The 14,069-nt window shown below is 40.5% G+C and overlaps 1 protein-coding gene across 1 annotated transcript; it reads left to right on the forward strand.

Moving 5' to 3' along the window:
- Window positions 1-386: 386 nt before the first annotated feature.
- Window positions 387-12,344, forward strand: LOC148910613 (uncharacterized). The gene is made up of 6 exons (XM_089031437.1): window positions 387-1,153; window positions 1,552-2,586; window positions 2,799-4,512; window positions 5,164-5,189; window positions 11,333-11,999; window positions 12,151-12,344. The coding sequence occupies exons 1-6, from the start codon at window positions 1,136-1,138 to the stop codon at window positions 12,342-12,344; spliced, it is 3,654 nt and encodes a 1,217-aa protein (XP_088887563.1). The 5' UTR covers window positions 387-1,135.
- The last annotated feature ends 1,725 nt before the right edge of the window (window positions 12,345-14,069 follow it).

Consider the following 14,069-nt stretch of genomic DNA (forward strand, 5'->3'; position numbering starts at 1 on the left):
GAAACTCACGGATTTTATCTGTCGGCGAGTTCAATCAATTTACATTTTGTTTACTAATGTAAACGAATTCATGTTGACTTTCTAAGAAATAAAAAAAAAGAAACGATTTTAAAGAAAAAATAAAAGCTCTTGGACTTATTCTGAAAGAAGTTGAAACAGTAAACTCAAACTATGAATTAAATTTGCTCAAAATTCACTCGACTAACCCAAAATAGTATTGCACGTCTCTGGCCTTAAAATGATAACATGATTATTTTTATCAAAACATACAAAATATTTGCTACAACCTGCCAGATTCCATAAAATAGTTGATTAAAGTTTAAATTTTAAGAATTCTTGCTATGATATATTTTTTACTATGATTTTGGGTTTATATAACAAGACACCCTCCAAAATAACAACAAAAGAAAGTTTTAAAAACGCCATGGTTCCGGTCGGCACCAATTAACGTTGCACGCATGAAATTGACAAGTAATTGTTGTCCAATCATGCTTATGTTTTTTAAATGCAACATAATTCCTTTAGTTGGTTACTGCGTTGCTTTTAAGTACACTGAATAGAATGGAGATTTGCTGTTCATTTAAAACGATTGTTGGAGGAACCTGTGGATTCGACAGAAAAGATCGAAAGCAAGACACCACAGTTATACCTTTACAAGCATGTAAAAAAGAAATCAATGCGCATAGATCCGCATTTCAGTTTACGGGCATCGAGAATGAGATAGATCTAATTCTTAGCCGAGCAGCCATATTTACTTCGCCGGAAGATATCCATAGTTGGACTGTTTGTCCCCTGCATCGATCCAAACTTGGGCTAGGATGGGCTAGAGGTAATAACGCCAGGTGTAGAGTACCCCCTGCTCTCTCTAATCACAGTGAAATCAAGGGAAAGTGGCCAAAGTGCGATAGGGGTATTAGTAAGGACGATTCGCAGTTGATATTAAAGAAGACTGGCATTTTCCTGCAAGTTGGATCAGGTAAGAAATATGTAATGAATATTTAATTTCTGTTAATTGATTGTATCTGAATGTTTGATATGCTTTTTTTTTTTGTCAGGTATCTGTTCATCTTGTCGTAAGACGTTGAAGACATTTGGGCCAATTACTCCAAATAAAGCAGAAAGTCTTCTCGATCAGATGAGTGCATTAACACTTGTAAGTTAGAACTAGTAGTTCACTACTGAGGTTTTCCATGTTCTGTGAGCTCAGACATTTCATTGGCTTGTTGTGAAATTGGTTTTTCACTGCCGCCAGTCAAGAACAAAGAAGGTACGGACTGATTATTTTTGATTGATGGCAGCGAAAAACTAAATTTGAGTGTGCTGCTCACTACCGAGTTACTGTGCGATGCAATCGATTATTTAATGAATTCAACGAATATGAGAAACTTTTTATTTACATTTTTGGCGGGAAATGGCGCACCTGCGGCATTTGTATGTACTGCGCTAATAATGTTGCTTAATACTAAATAAATAAATGAAAAGAAGAAAAAAGCAAATAGTTGTTTTATTTCCACTAAATACTTACTACTACTATGTACTTTCTATTTCCAGAATAGTGATAATGAGGATGAGAAAGTAAAGTTTTGCCCACAATTTACCACCCCAACGTTTCAAGCATCAGCGGGTGTTGTTACGGAAACCCCTATGAGCCTATATCAACCTGACGAGACATCTTTTGCTTCCACCATCTCAGAAGATGAATCTACCACTCTAACCACACCGAGGGAAAAACTGAATGCATTTCTCATTTCAAGGGATGTAAGTCCGATCAGATACGCTCTTTCAGCGCCAATGGAACAGCTTTCAGACCGTACAAAACGTTTTTACATGCGTAAAGCTCGCCAAGTTGTTACTAATTGCCTGGAAGAAATCGCGCCTGGCCAGTCGACCGCTCTGCTTGAAGGCTTAACATGTGACAAGTTCGATAAAGATGAAAAAAAAGATATTTCTCTGTTGGATGCTTTGGCAGAATGCTATAGAAATACCAGTCACTGGAGCACCCGAAGGCAGATTTTGTCTATTATGGCTGATAAGGTTACCTTTAAGGAACTTCAGAAATGGATACCAGACTTGACCAGATACCGTTTCAACATCGCTAAACATCATCTATTGCTACATGGTAGGGGCTCTGTACTCCCTCCTTTAAAAAACACAAGAGTTTGTGTTGAGCCAGAAAAAATTGACCACTTTGTTACCTTTATATCAAGTTCTCATGTCATACAGGACTTGCCATTCGGAGAAAAAACATTAAAACTTTCTACTGACAGAGATATAAAAATCCCAAATGTTGTACGAAATCTTATCCCAGAGCAATGTATTCAACAGTACGAAAGATATTGCAAGGAGATTAATTTCCAACCGATGAGCCGCAGCACATTGCGCAGAGTTCTTAACGTCTGCTCTGCTTCAGTCCGTAAATCCTTACAAGGACTTGATTATATCTCAGCCATGGGCGGAAAAGCCTTCGATGACTTGGAGAAAGTCGTTGATAAGCTTGGAGATTGCTATGAAAGGGGTTTGACGTGGGCCAAACAAAGAAACCAAAAACTCAAAGATGCCAAACGCTACTTAAAGGGTGACTATAAGGTAAGAACAGGTGGAAGGTATATGCATGATCAATTCCATGAACATGCGAATCTCACCTTGTTATAATTGAAATATAATAAGTCTTTCCAAAACAGGAAATAAAGTACGCTAGGGCATGTTTTGATAAACTACCAAACTGTTGAGTGGCATCGTTAGTTCATGTAAGAATACAGCAGGACTAATTGTTGTTTTTTGTTCATTCATTTTTCCAGATTCATATTTCTAGTCATTCTGAAGTTGCCGATCACTGTAGGGCATATGCTCTTAGTCTTTCAAACGATTACAATTATACTGCCGTCTGTGATCATGAACACAATGCGAAATGTGACAGATGCCGCTTATTTCCCGATGTTTTGACTGAAATTCGCGCAGCTTTGGATGAAGTACATTGCTCTTCCGAGGAAAAAGAAGCTATGGAGTACGTAACTACACAGGCAGCCCAATACATTGAGTCTTGGAAAGCACATATTTTAAGATCAATCAATCAGGACGCTGCACGACACGACATTTTAGAAGAGTTGGATTCTCATTGCGCCTTTATTGTGTTAGACTGGGCGATGAAATTCGTACCTCGTAAATACCGTGAAAGCCAGAGAGACTGGTTCGGGAAACGGGGACTTCCGTGGCACATAACGGTATTAACCAGGAAGAAGGATGATGGTGAGGTACAAATGCTTACTTTTGTACATGTGTTCAAATCCTGCAGCCAGGATAGTACTACTGTTGTGGCAATCATTGACGATGTCTTAAGGCAGCTCCCATCGATTGCACCCGAGATAAATACCGTATATCTGCGACAGGACAATGCAGGGTGTTATCACTCTGCATTAACTCTGCTGTCTTTACCAATGATAGCGAAAGCAACTGGGATCAAAATCCGACGTATCGATTTTTCAGATCCTCAAGGGGGAAAAGGGGCGTGTGACCGCAAGGCAGCCCATCTCAAAAATCACATGAATAAATATTTGAACTCCGGGAAAGATATCGAGAATCCAAAGCAAATGAAGGCAGCGATCGAGTCCTTTGGAGGCATCCCTGGAGTGAAAGTAATAGTGTGTGATTTACAAGCTAGCCCTGAGGGCGTGGCTGGGAAATGGGAGGGTGTGAGCCATATTAACAACATAGAGTATAAACGCGAGTCCATGACAGGGTGGATGGCTTACGATACTGGTCCAGGAAAAGTCTTGTCTTTGAGTAATTTTTGTCTGCCCTCATCCTTACCCAAGCTAATCCATAACAAAGATACCACGGACCAGAATCAAATATCGTTCACTACAGTGAAAGCAAGGGTACAACCAAAGAAATCTCTTCTAAAACGTGATGCTGAAAATGGCGAAACTGAAAGTGACGACGAAACTGAAAGTGACGACGAAACTGAGAGTAAAGAAAACAGTGATCAAAGACCCGACACTTCCAGCAAATTGTTTTTTTGTCCCGAACAAGGCTGCACTAAGTCATTCCAGAGGTACTCTTCCCTAGAAAAACATTTGGATTGTGAAAACCATAAATACGCATTAGAACATGAAACACTTTATGACAAGGCAATGAAATTATATGCAACAAAACTTGAAAAAGGAACCAGTAAAAACCCGGAATCAACAAAAAGTAACAATTTGCCACAGCTTGATATTGGTCCTGAGCTTCATATGGGCTGGGCCTTAAAATCATCTGCTAAGAAAAAACGGTTTTCTGATACACAGAAAAAGTACCTAGTTGATGTGTCCGATGCCGGGGAGCAAACAGGTCAAAAAGCCGATCCAGCTGATGTATCGAGAGAGATGAGATCGGCCAGACACATCGACGGTTCACGTCTTTTTAACAAGAGCGACTTTCTAACATCACAGCAGATCGCTAGCTTTTTCTCGCGCTTAGCGAAAAAGAGGAGGACAACAGCAGCCGAAGATGAATATAATGATGATGATGACGGTGCTGATGATGATAATGATGACGATGACAAGGACAATGATGACGATGACAAGGACAATGACGATATAAATAACAACGATTTCGAAAAGCAAAAGCAAAAAGAAATCCAAGAATTGACGAAAATCTTGATGGGCACGATAGGCTTGAAACATTCAATAATGTTCGAAAAGCATAATATTTGTGAATTAACTACTCAAAGGAAACTTTCGAAATTCTCTGTTCACATGTTACGAGAAATCTGTACTTCCCTTGAACTTGATACATCTGACATCAAGGTAAAGCGCAAAAAGCCTTACATGGATTTACTGGAAAAACTGGTTATCAGTTGCACTTGCTGAACAAAATAATAATGGTATTGGACATCAAAAGGTAAATAAAGTAAAATTGCGTTAGGATTCTATTGCGTAATTACTTGTCAATTTCATGCGTGCAACGTTAATTGGTGCCGACCGGAACCATGACATTTTTAAAACTTTCTTTTGTTGTTATTTTGGAGGGTGTCTTGTTATATAAACCCAAAATCATAGTAAAAAATATATCATAGCAAGAATTCTTAAAATTTAAACTTTAATCAACTATTTTATGGAATCTGGCAGGTTGTAGCAAATATTTTGTATGTTTTGATAAAAATAATCATGTTATCATTTTAAGGCCAGAGACGTGCAATACTATTTTGGGTTAGTCGAGTGAATTTTGAGCAAATTTAATTCATAGTTTGAGTTTACTGTTTCAACTTCTTTCAGAATAAGTCCAAGAGCTTTTATTTTTTCTTTAAAATCGTTTCTTTTTTTTTATTTCTTAGAAAGTCAACATGAATTCGTTTACATTAGTAAACAAAATGTAAATTGATTGAACTCGCCGACAGATAAAATCCGTGAGTTTCTTACAACTTACAGGCTGTGGTGCAACGCGCAAAATAATTTCCCCAAGAAAATTTTGCATGATTCGTGGAAATCATTATTTCAACTTTAATTCAGGTTGTCTTTTTGGTAAAAAGTTTTCGTCGCACATAAAAAAAAATCTGATTATTTTGACCCCATTTTAAGAGGAGTTTTATATGTGCTCCAAATATAAATTAAGTAAAAATCGAAAAATTTCACCAAAATTACTAACACTCTACCAATTGTTTCTTAAGATACCAATTAACTACTATTTAGTCTTATTACAGTGCTAGGTTGCTTTGTTTGGTCGCGATAAGCTGTTAAAGTTGATGTAAATTATCGGCCGAAAATTAGCGAATTTAGTCCAAAACTCTTTTCTTCGATTTTCTCGAAAACTAAGCGCTATTTTACCAAACAAACTACACAGTGGTTTTACTTACGCTAAGGCCTACCTAAGTTTAAAATATTAGCAAAATCAAATTTTTCACCCTTGCCGCCCGATGTTTGATTTTTGCTGACATGCTCTCTTAAGTACTTCACTGACACCTCAATGTTTCGATAGAGCTTAAGCTGACACATACCAAATGCTCCACTTCCTATATGTTTTGACTTTTTATAGTCAGCAATTTCAATATCAAGAAGCAATTGACATGGGATTTGTGTGAAATCATCTCTCACAGTTTTTGATGATGGTGTAGATGTTATCACATTTTTGTTAAGCCTGTTTCTATCACTACATGAATAACGATGCTTTTGATCTTGCAATTGTTTCTGTGCTTTTTGAAGTTCTTTCTTGGTATTTTTGAGTTCTTTTTGAATATGATTATGTTTTATTTATATTTGTTGCTTTTAGATACTTAACTTGCTTTCTCAACTCTTCATTTTCTTCTTTGAGAATATTGTCTGATGAATATATGGAATTGTCTGCTGCATCACAGTCATTTTCAACTGCTGTTTTCCGAGAAAGGTCTTGGTAAAAATACTTGTATCCTGAGGAATGCTTTCCTCTCCTAATATTTGGGAAAGCTAGTCTTACTATCCGACCAATTTCTTGCTCAGATATTCCTCCATATTAAGCTGTAATAATGTATTTAATTTCCTCACATGCAGTTTTCCTCCCTTTAGTTTCAAAGATCTGTGTTTTAAGCCTGGAAATAAATAGTGAACAATAATTAATTATTTTGATTAAATAATATACTGCATTTATACAATAGGTTTTTAGTATCAAACCATGACTACTGTTTCTCTACAAATGCTGTTTCATGAGAAGATTTTAACTCATCAAGAGCTTGATTTTGACTGGATATACTTACAATACTTCTTAAAAGTGATCATTATTTATTTTGTTATGTGTAATATACATCCTATTTCAAAAATTGCTGTCACAACCTAGAGCCTTGAGCATCAAGCAAAGATTGCAGAGGATGTGGCTACTTCTATTCATAATCAACTTAGATCATGATAAACGCAAGTCACTTGTAGCTCTACAATATTATCAATATTATTAACTGAAGCAGCCATGTTTTGAGAGATTTGTGGAGTTGATTGATTAGAAATTACACCAACATTCTCTGCATTCTTGGCTGGTTACTTGGGATATTTGATGCGACAAAGATTAATTTTTTAAAATAGGAGTATATTGGCCAATGTGGGGAGGGAGTAACCAGAGGTCGGAGTGGTGGAGGGAATAATTGTCACTTCTGAAGCAACATTGTTTTGGTATTGTTGGTATATAGTTCTTTTTTTGATCTGACTAAAAAGACACTAATCCCCCCCCCCCCCCCCCCCCCCTTCTCTCTCCAAAAAAAACATTCCCAAAATTAATCAACGGTAATTTTGTATTGCTTTCATAACATCCCATTTGTTTAAGATATCATTTTCGAGAGCTACAATGTTTTGAGTTAGTTTAAAGTTGGAAAAACATCGGCCAAATCTTAACTATGCTTATACAATGAATATTTGCTTACCATTTGGCACGACTCAGTCGAAAAGCTCGATTTAGCCTCTGTGAAGATCTTGAACGTGATACTGTTGACATAATGGTCGATCTTGGACAACTTTAAAGCTTATATATTTCGAAATAATTAAACTAGTAACTATAAACGTCAATAGTTCAATATACGAGTGCAAGCGCGCCGGCGCGAATATCATTTCAGCGGTATGTACCACAGGGAGCCCCATTACAGGATAATTCCTGAATTGTGTAGTTGAAATACCGAGAGTTACACGTCGGTAACATTCGAATTATCCCGTAACAGGATAATGCAGGTAAAACGCAACAAATGGGGGTGATTAATCGGGGTTAGTTTTCCCTGATTTTACCGCACGGGATAATTAGTATATTATGTGCATAATCCCTATGGTAAAACGTAAGAGATTACACAATTTTTCCAGCCCTGGAATACAAATGAAAATGTGTCGGAAAATGCGAAGTTATCTCCGCGTTTTACACATCGGTAAAATTCGAATTATCCCGTAACAGGATAATGCAGGTAAAACGCAACAAATGGGGGTGATTAATCGGGGTTAGTTTTCCCTGATTTTACCGCACGGGATAATTAGTATATTATGTGCATAATCCCTATGGTAAAACGTAAGAGATTACACAATTTTTCCAGCCCTGGAATACAAATGGAAAATGTGTCGGAAAATGCGAAGTTATCTCCGCGTTTTACACATCGGTAAAATTCGAATTATCCCGTAACAGGATAATGCAGGTAAAACGCAACAAATGGGGGTGATTAATCGGGGTTAGTTTTCCCTGATTTTACCGCACGGCCGGCCCAAGGTGTTTCACGAGCAGAGAGCAAATCCACCTCACGTCGGCCGGACATGAAAAGTTAAATAAATCTTTGTGGATAATTTGCATGAATTATCGCTATTTTTGCAAACTTAAGGGAAAAGAAACCACTTCTTTGAATTACTCGTACATTTCTCGACATTTAACATCGAGAAGGAATCCGAAATTATCAACCTATTTGGTCGAATCTTGTGCCTTTTCTTTGATTTCTAGCGCAAGATAATTTATGCCTTGATTTTGCTTTGTGAGAAATTATTATTTAACATCACGAAGTGCTCATTTTACGTGCGTTTTCAAGAGGGAAAATATGGCCGATTATTACTCGCAGTTCTATGTTCAGCCTCCGTCACAGAAAAAAAAAATATATATATATATATCACCTGCGCTACTGTAATGCAAAACTGGAAAAAAATGTTTTTCATACCTTGTCTAAGCAATGAAAATTGAAGGTGAATATACATATTTTATAAATTCAACTCCCCTTTAGGAAAACCAGGTAAAATTTCATTTGTTGGAAAACCCAGTAAAATTTAAAATAATCCCGGTTCAAGCCAAAACACGGGATAATGTAAAATAGTCCAATAGATAAAATGCCCCAAAATTCGGGTAAAATCTTCAATAATACTTTAGTTTTACGCTACCAGAAAATTCGTGTCAAACTCGGAATTTTACCAGGTGTAAAACTCTGGAAAAATTAGAAAAATCCCAATATTCCCGCTTGGGAAAATTTTTGGGAAAATTTGGGATTATCCAATAGTTTTGACAACACATAAAATCCAAAGTTTTCCGACGTGCGGGAAAATGAGTGTAAAATGCAAGGAATATTTCCTGTTCCGTAAAATTCGGTAAAATTTCAAATAATGCTCAAGTTTTACAAAATGAAAAATTCGGTAAAACGCAGCTTTTTCCCTAGTGCAGGTCTTCAATAGCCTGGCTCATTTGCCGGATTTGCTCTTCTTTAGTATTGATTTCGGCAACCAACTGCCGCCGTTCCTCCAAAGAGCCGGCTATGGTGATATGCAAGTTTTTGGCTTCTTCCTTGCTCATGTCCAGGTCTTGCAGGGCAAGATCGAAGGCCTTTTGGGCTTGGTCCCTATCGCGTAGGGCATTGTCTCTTTGTTCTCTCATCTGTACTATTAGCTGATTTTTGTCGTCAAGTTCTCTCTTTTGAGCATCAAGGAGTAGTTGGTTTTGTCTCATGTATTCTGCTTCCCTTTCTTCCAACGTTTCTTGTAGTTCCTCGGCGCGTTTTTCTAATGCGACCCTTTCATTTAGGGTTTCCAAATTTTCTAAGTCACTCCTGGTAGCCTCTTTGAAGCCCCTCAATCTTGCCACGTTAACCTTGACCGAGCCACTATCATCAAAGAGGACTTGTGGTTTGGTCCAACGGTTAGCGTCGGGATATCTCATGTCTCTGACGCTTATGAGGACTTTGTTTCCGCGTTCTGTGAGCTTTATGTCGTCAGCTTCGAAATGGGGATAACGCTGCCTTAGTTCTTGCGTTGCCCACTCTACGGTTTCCCGCGTGGTTTCTTCATGCTCGTCTATATTTTGAAGTTCTAAGTACTCAGGGACGGGCCTGCCGCGGTTCTTCGATTGCCACATGCGTTTTAGGACGGCCTTGGCGGCCTGCCACTTGCCGCCATATTTGTGATGTAAAGCTGCGTCGTAGATTAGGGGGTCGGTCTCCGCGCCTTTAGTCCATGCGTCAAATTCTTCATCGTTAATATCGACTTGGCCTTCTTCGGTAAGGGGGTCAAAATCCGTTCCTTCTACTTCCATTATATATGATAAGCTCAAAGTTAAACCCCAACGTATTACCTAAGCAGGTTGGCGGACTAAAGGCAGAACGCACCTTTCACCTGGTCACCTTTACTCCCAGCAGCGGAAAGCCAGGAGAAACCTTGTACGTAGGCGTGCCCCGTCTAACGGATAACCTAGTCTTAGTACCCGGCACGCTGGCGTTAAGGTTTGACCTAGTAATACAGCCAGATACCGCAGACGCGCGTTATGCCGTCAATAACGTAGGCAGAAACCTCGTCTCTAAGATGCGGGTTAAGTTCGCCGGGGAATCCCTTTTGGACTTGAACAGGTACGATCTGTACACCACGTACGAAGATTTATGGCTGACGGCCTTCGACCGCGCGCAAAAGATAGAACAAGGAATCGCAAGCGTAGCCATACGCAAGGTAAAAAGCGCAACCTCTGGCGCCTCAGGAGAAGACGAAATAAAGACGGCCTACGGTACTAAGTATGTTATCCCGCTGGACTTCGAAGTTATCACGAACCACGGCGTATACTACCCAAGGCAGCTAAGTGAACTGCAGTTCGAAGTGACCCTAGCAGATACTACGAACATCCTGCAAGGAAAAGATGTAAGTTCAGCAGCCGTGGACCCTTATTTCATCAAGAACTTGGAGCTGCAGTACGAGACGGTATATAGCGAAGAGCTGGCCCGTAGCGCTGGCATGGAATATAGCGCCGGAAAGGCATTCCTTTACGACCACGTAGTGATGTACAAGACGTTCAGCTTCACAAACAACGTCGAAGAGGTTATCAACCAAAGCATTAATCTTCCCAGGCGCAGCCTCACAGGGTTAATGTTGCTGTTTGCAAAGACATACACCGCAGGATTGCGTGACTCTGAGGCATTCTTTAATCCTAACATTACCAACGTAGGTGTTAGTATTAACGGAGTGCCTAACAAGGTTTACTCACAAGGGATAAAGCCAGCGGATACGTACCGGGAAGTCGCACGAAAGTTTGGCGACCAAATTAGCCCTAAGGAGTTCTTCACGGATAAGTAGCGTTATGGATTGACATGCGCACTACCAACGATGAATCTATGCACGGTCAGGGTCTGCGGCTGGTAAACACTCAAGACGGCATCACTTTGGAAATCAAGCGCACCAAACATGCCAGCGATTCGACTAAGATAAACGCGTATATCTTCGTCGTGTCTGACGCGCAGCTTAGCGTAGAAATGAATCAGCTAAAGAGCGTTACATATTAATGACTTCGTTGCCTCAGCCATTCAAAAAAAGATAAAATATGTGTCTAATATACCATGTTACGCGTCTTCGAAAACAACAACACCAAACTGCAATGCATAGTGCAAGGCGAAACTTTGTACTTTAAGGCGAAGGAAGTGGCTGCCGCGTTGGGATATGAGCGCCCAAGAAACGCAATCAGAGACCACGTGTCTGAAACATACCAGAAAAGGTTGGATGAGCTAAAGGGGGCATCGAAACAGTGCCCCTCTAATGCACAGCCAAATTCCGTGTACGTAACCGAGCCTGGGTTGTATGAACTGATATTCAGCTCCAAACTACCCAAGGCCGTGGAGTTTCAGGATTGGGTCTTTGAGGAAGTCCTTCCCGCATTAAGGAAGACCGATAAGTATGAGATAGAGCGGCGCTATGACGGCCCCAACAAATTGATATTCAAAATCGAGAATGAGTTTGACTTACATAAGAAAGTGGTAAATTACATCCGCCGCTTTTACCCACAAATGCTCATAGCACCCGGCCTAGGAGAACTGCAGGACAGCGACGGTAAACGTATAAAGTGTTGGCAGAAGGGCTACCAACGCGGCCAGCCTGATCTGCTTATTTTGAACGCCCATAAACATTACCGTGGATTCTGCATCGAGTTAAAGACTCCGAAAGGCAACGGGGTATTGTCTGAGGATCAGCGCCGCCTCTTAAACAGCTACGAGGAAAATGGATTTAAGGTGCTCATTAGCAACGACTACGACAGCATCTGCAGAGCCATCGCGGAGTATGCGCGTGGAATTCGTCTACCCTGTAGGTGGTGCTGCAAGCGCTTTAAAAGCGCGCAGACTCTGGGAACGCATTTAAAGATATTCCATAGAATATATGACGTTTAACGCGGTAAAGCAGATACACTGGCGAGATTTAAAGGAGGGTGTTACGTATGAAATAAAAAATTACGTAGCCTTTGAAGATATTGACAGGCTACGGTTGTTATTGGCGCATGAGGGTGTCACGTACAGCCTGTGGGCGCCGGATCGCGTTCGATACGTCATCGAAGGACAGGAGTTTACGCATCTGAGGTCGTATGGGAAGAAGGATGGCCGCTGGGCCTTTGACGTCGAAAAATGCGTCCTTCCTTCGCCTCTATGTGGTTAGGCACGTTGAAAATAGGGTCGTCGGCAGTCGTATCTCTGCTCGGCGACTCTTTTTTAACGATGCAGTCAGCAGGGGGTTCGCACGTAATACAGTCCATATATACTTAGGGTAATTAGTAATCCTCCAAGGAATGCTGCAGCGTAGGCTATCATATATCCATCCCAGAATGTTAAGTGGTGGTTAAGACTTTGTTAAGGAAGGTCGGAAACCCTTCCGGAAACCATCCCAGAATGTTAAATGGTGGTTAAGACTTTGTTAAGAGACAGTTGAATATGTGTTCCTCCTCTCTTACGCATCCACATCTCTCACACTGCTGCCTCCAGTATTCCCTGTTAGTCCATGGGACACCTTCTAACGCGTCAAAACGGGGTAGCGTCCTACTAATCTTCCTAAAGTAGTCTATTCGATTCCTTAGGTAATCATCCTTATGTTCACAACGACTAATGAGATCCCCGCATTGGTAACAATCCACTCCTTCCAGATCGTACCCCTTCAAAAGGTATCGATATGTCCTTTCATGTCTTTTTTTATGTGTCTGAAGACGTTGGCGGCTACTAAGAACCTTATCACAGTAACTACACTGCGTAGTTCTACGGCAAACCCCCTTCTTGACGTGGTACTGCAGCTTCTGAAGAGTGCTGAACTCCCTATTACAGTCATTGCAGGCCTTACTGGTTGGCTTTTTTGTGCAAACTCCATGCCAAACATGGTATTGCAGTCTTTGTTTGGTACTAAATACCTTCTTACATTTCAGGCAGTCCATATATACTTAACAATATTTTAACCTCCATTTAACATTCTGAGGCATCTTTTGGAGGAGTTTGACGGTAACCTTAACAAGATCTTAACCTCCATTTAACATTCTGAGGCATTTCTTACGGGAGTCTTGGACCCAGCTTAACAATATTTTAACCTGCATTTAACATTCTGAGGGGGTTTCTAGGAGGGTTTCCGACCTTCCTTAACAAAATGACAAACCAATCTTAACATTAGATTGGGTAGCGCATGAAGTCCACGACGGACTCCTTTGCCAACGTTGCCATCGTTATCAAAGCGCCAAACCGCTCTGCGCGCTTTAGACCGCACATTTCCTCATAAAGCTCCTTTACGCGTCCATTAAACCGGTCTATCTCCTCCCTTTGCATTTCGACCGTCCTCTCCAGGTCTGACTTCTCTTTGACGACGTTAACCATTGCTTTGACTGCTTCCACGGGCTCCATATATATGAACCCAGATCACATGCCTTGTAACTCTCTGATAGTAGGGCCTACCGGCTGCGGAAAGACCCAATTCGTAGTAGAGCAGCTATTAGGACCCTTTAGATACCGTTTCGACTACATAGTGCTACTTTGCCCCACTTACGTGAACAACCGCACCTGGACGGGCGTAGGCGCGAAAGATGATGACTTCTTCGTAGATATCTTAGACCCTAACGAGTTATCTGGGCATCTTAAGTTCTGGCATAAACAATTCCCTAAGTTAATGGCAGTCGCCTCCGCGGCACTTCACGTAGCCCAGCATGTCGACTTGAAGGAACTTACGATGTCTTGGAAGGACTTCAAGAAGGACAGAGACGTTGCAAAGGTCTTCCAGGCGGCACTTGCTGAGGTACCTGATCAAGTACCTACTTAAGTCATCCTCAGGAATTACCCAGGTCGCCTCAAGTACTTATCAAGTACTTGCTCAGATCCTATTAAGTTACTTATCAAGTCCTTCAAGTCCTTA

Source organism: Actinia tenebrosa, unplaced genomic scaffold, assembly GCF_029948245.1.
Source record: "Actinia tenebrosa isolate PJP-AT-01 unplaced genomic scaffold, QUT_ActTen_1.0 PGA_scaffold16__25_contigs__length_10494907, whole genome shotgun sequence".
Lineage (NCBI taxonomy): Eukaryota > Metazoa > Cnidaria > Anthozoa > Actiniaria > Actiniidae > Actinia > Actinia tenebrosa.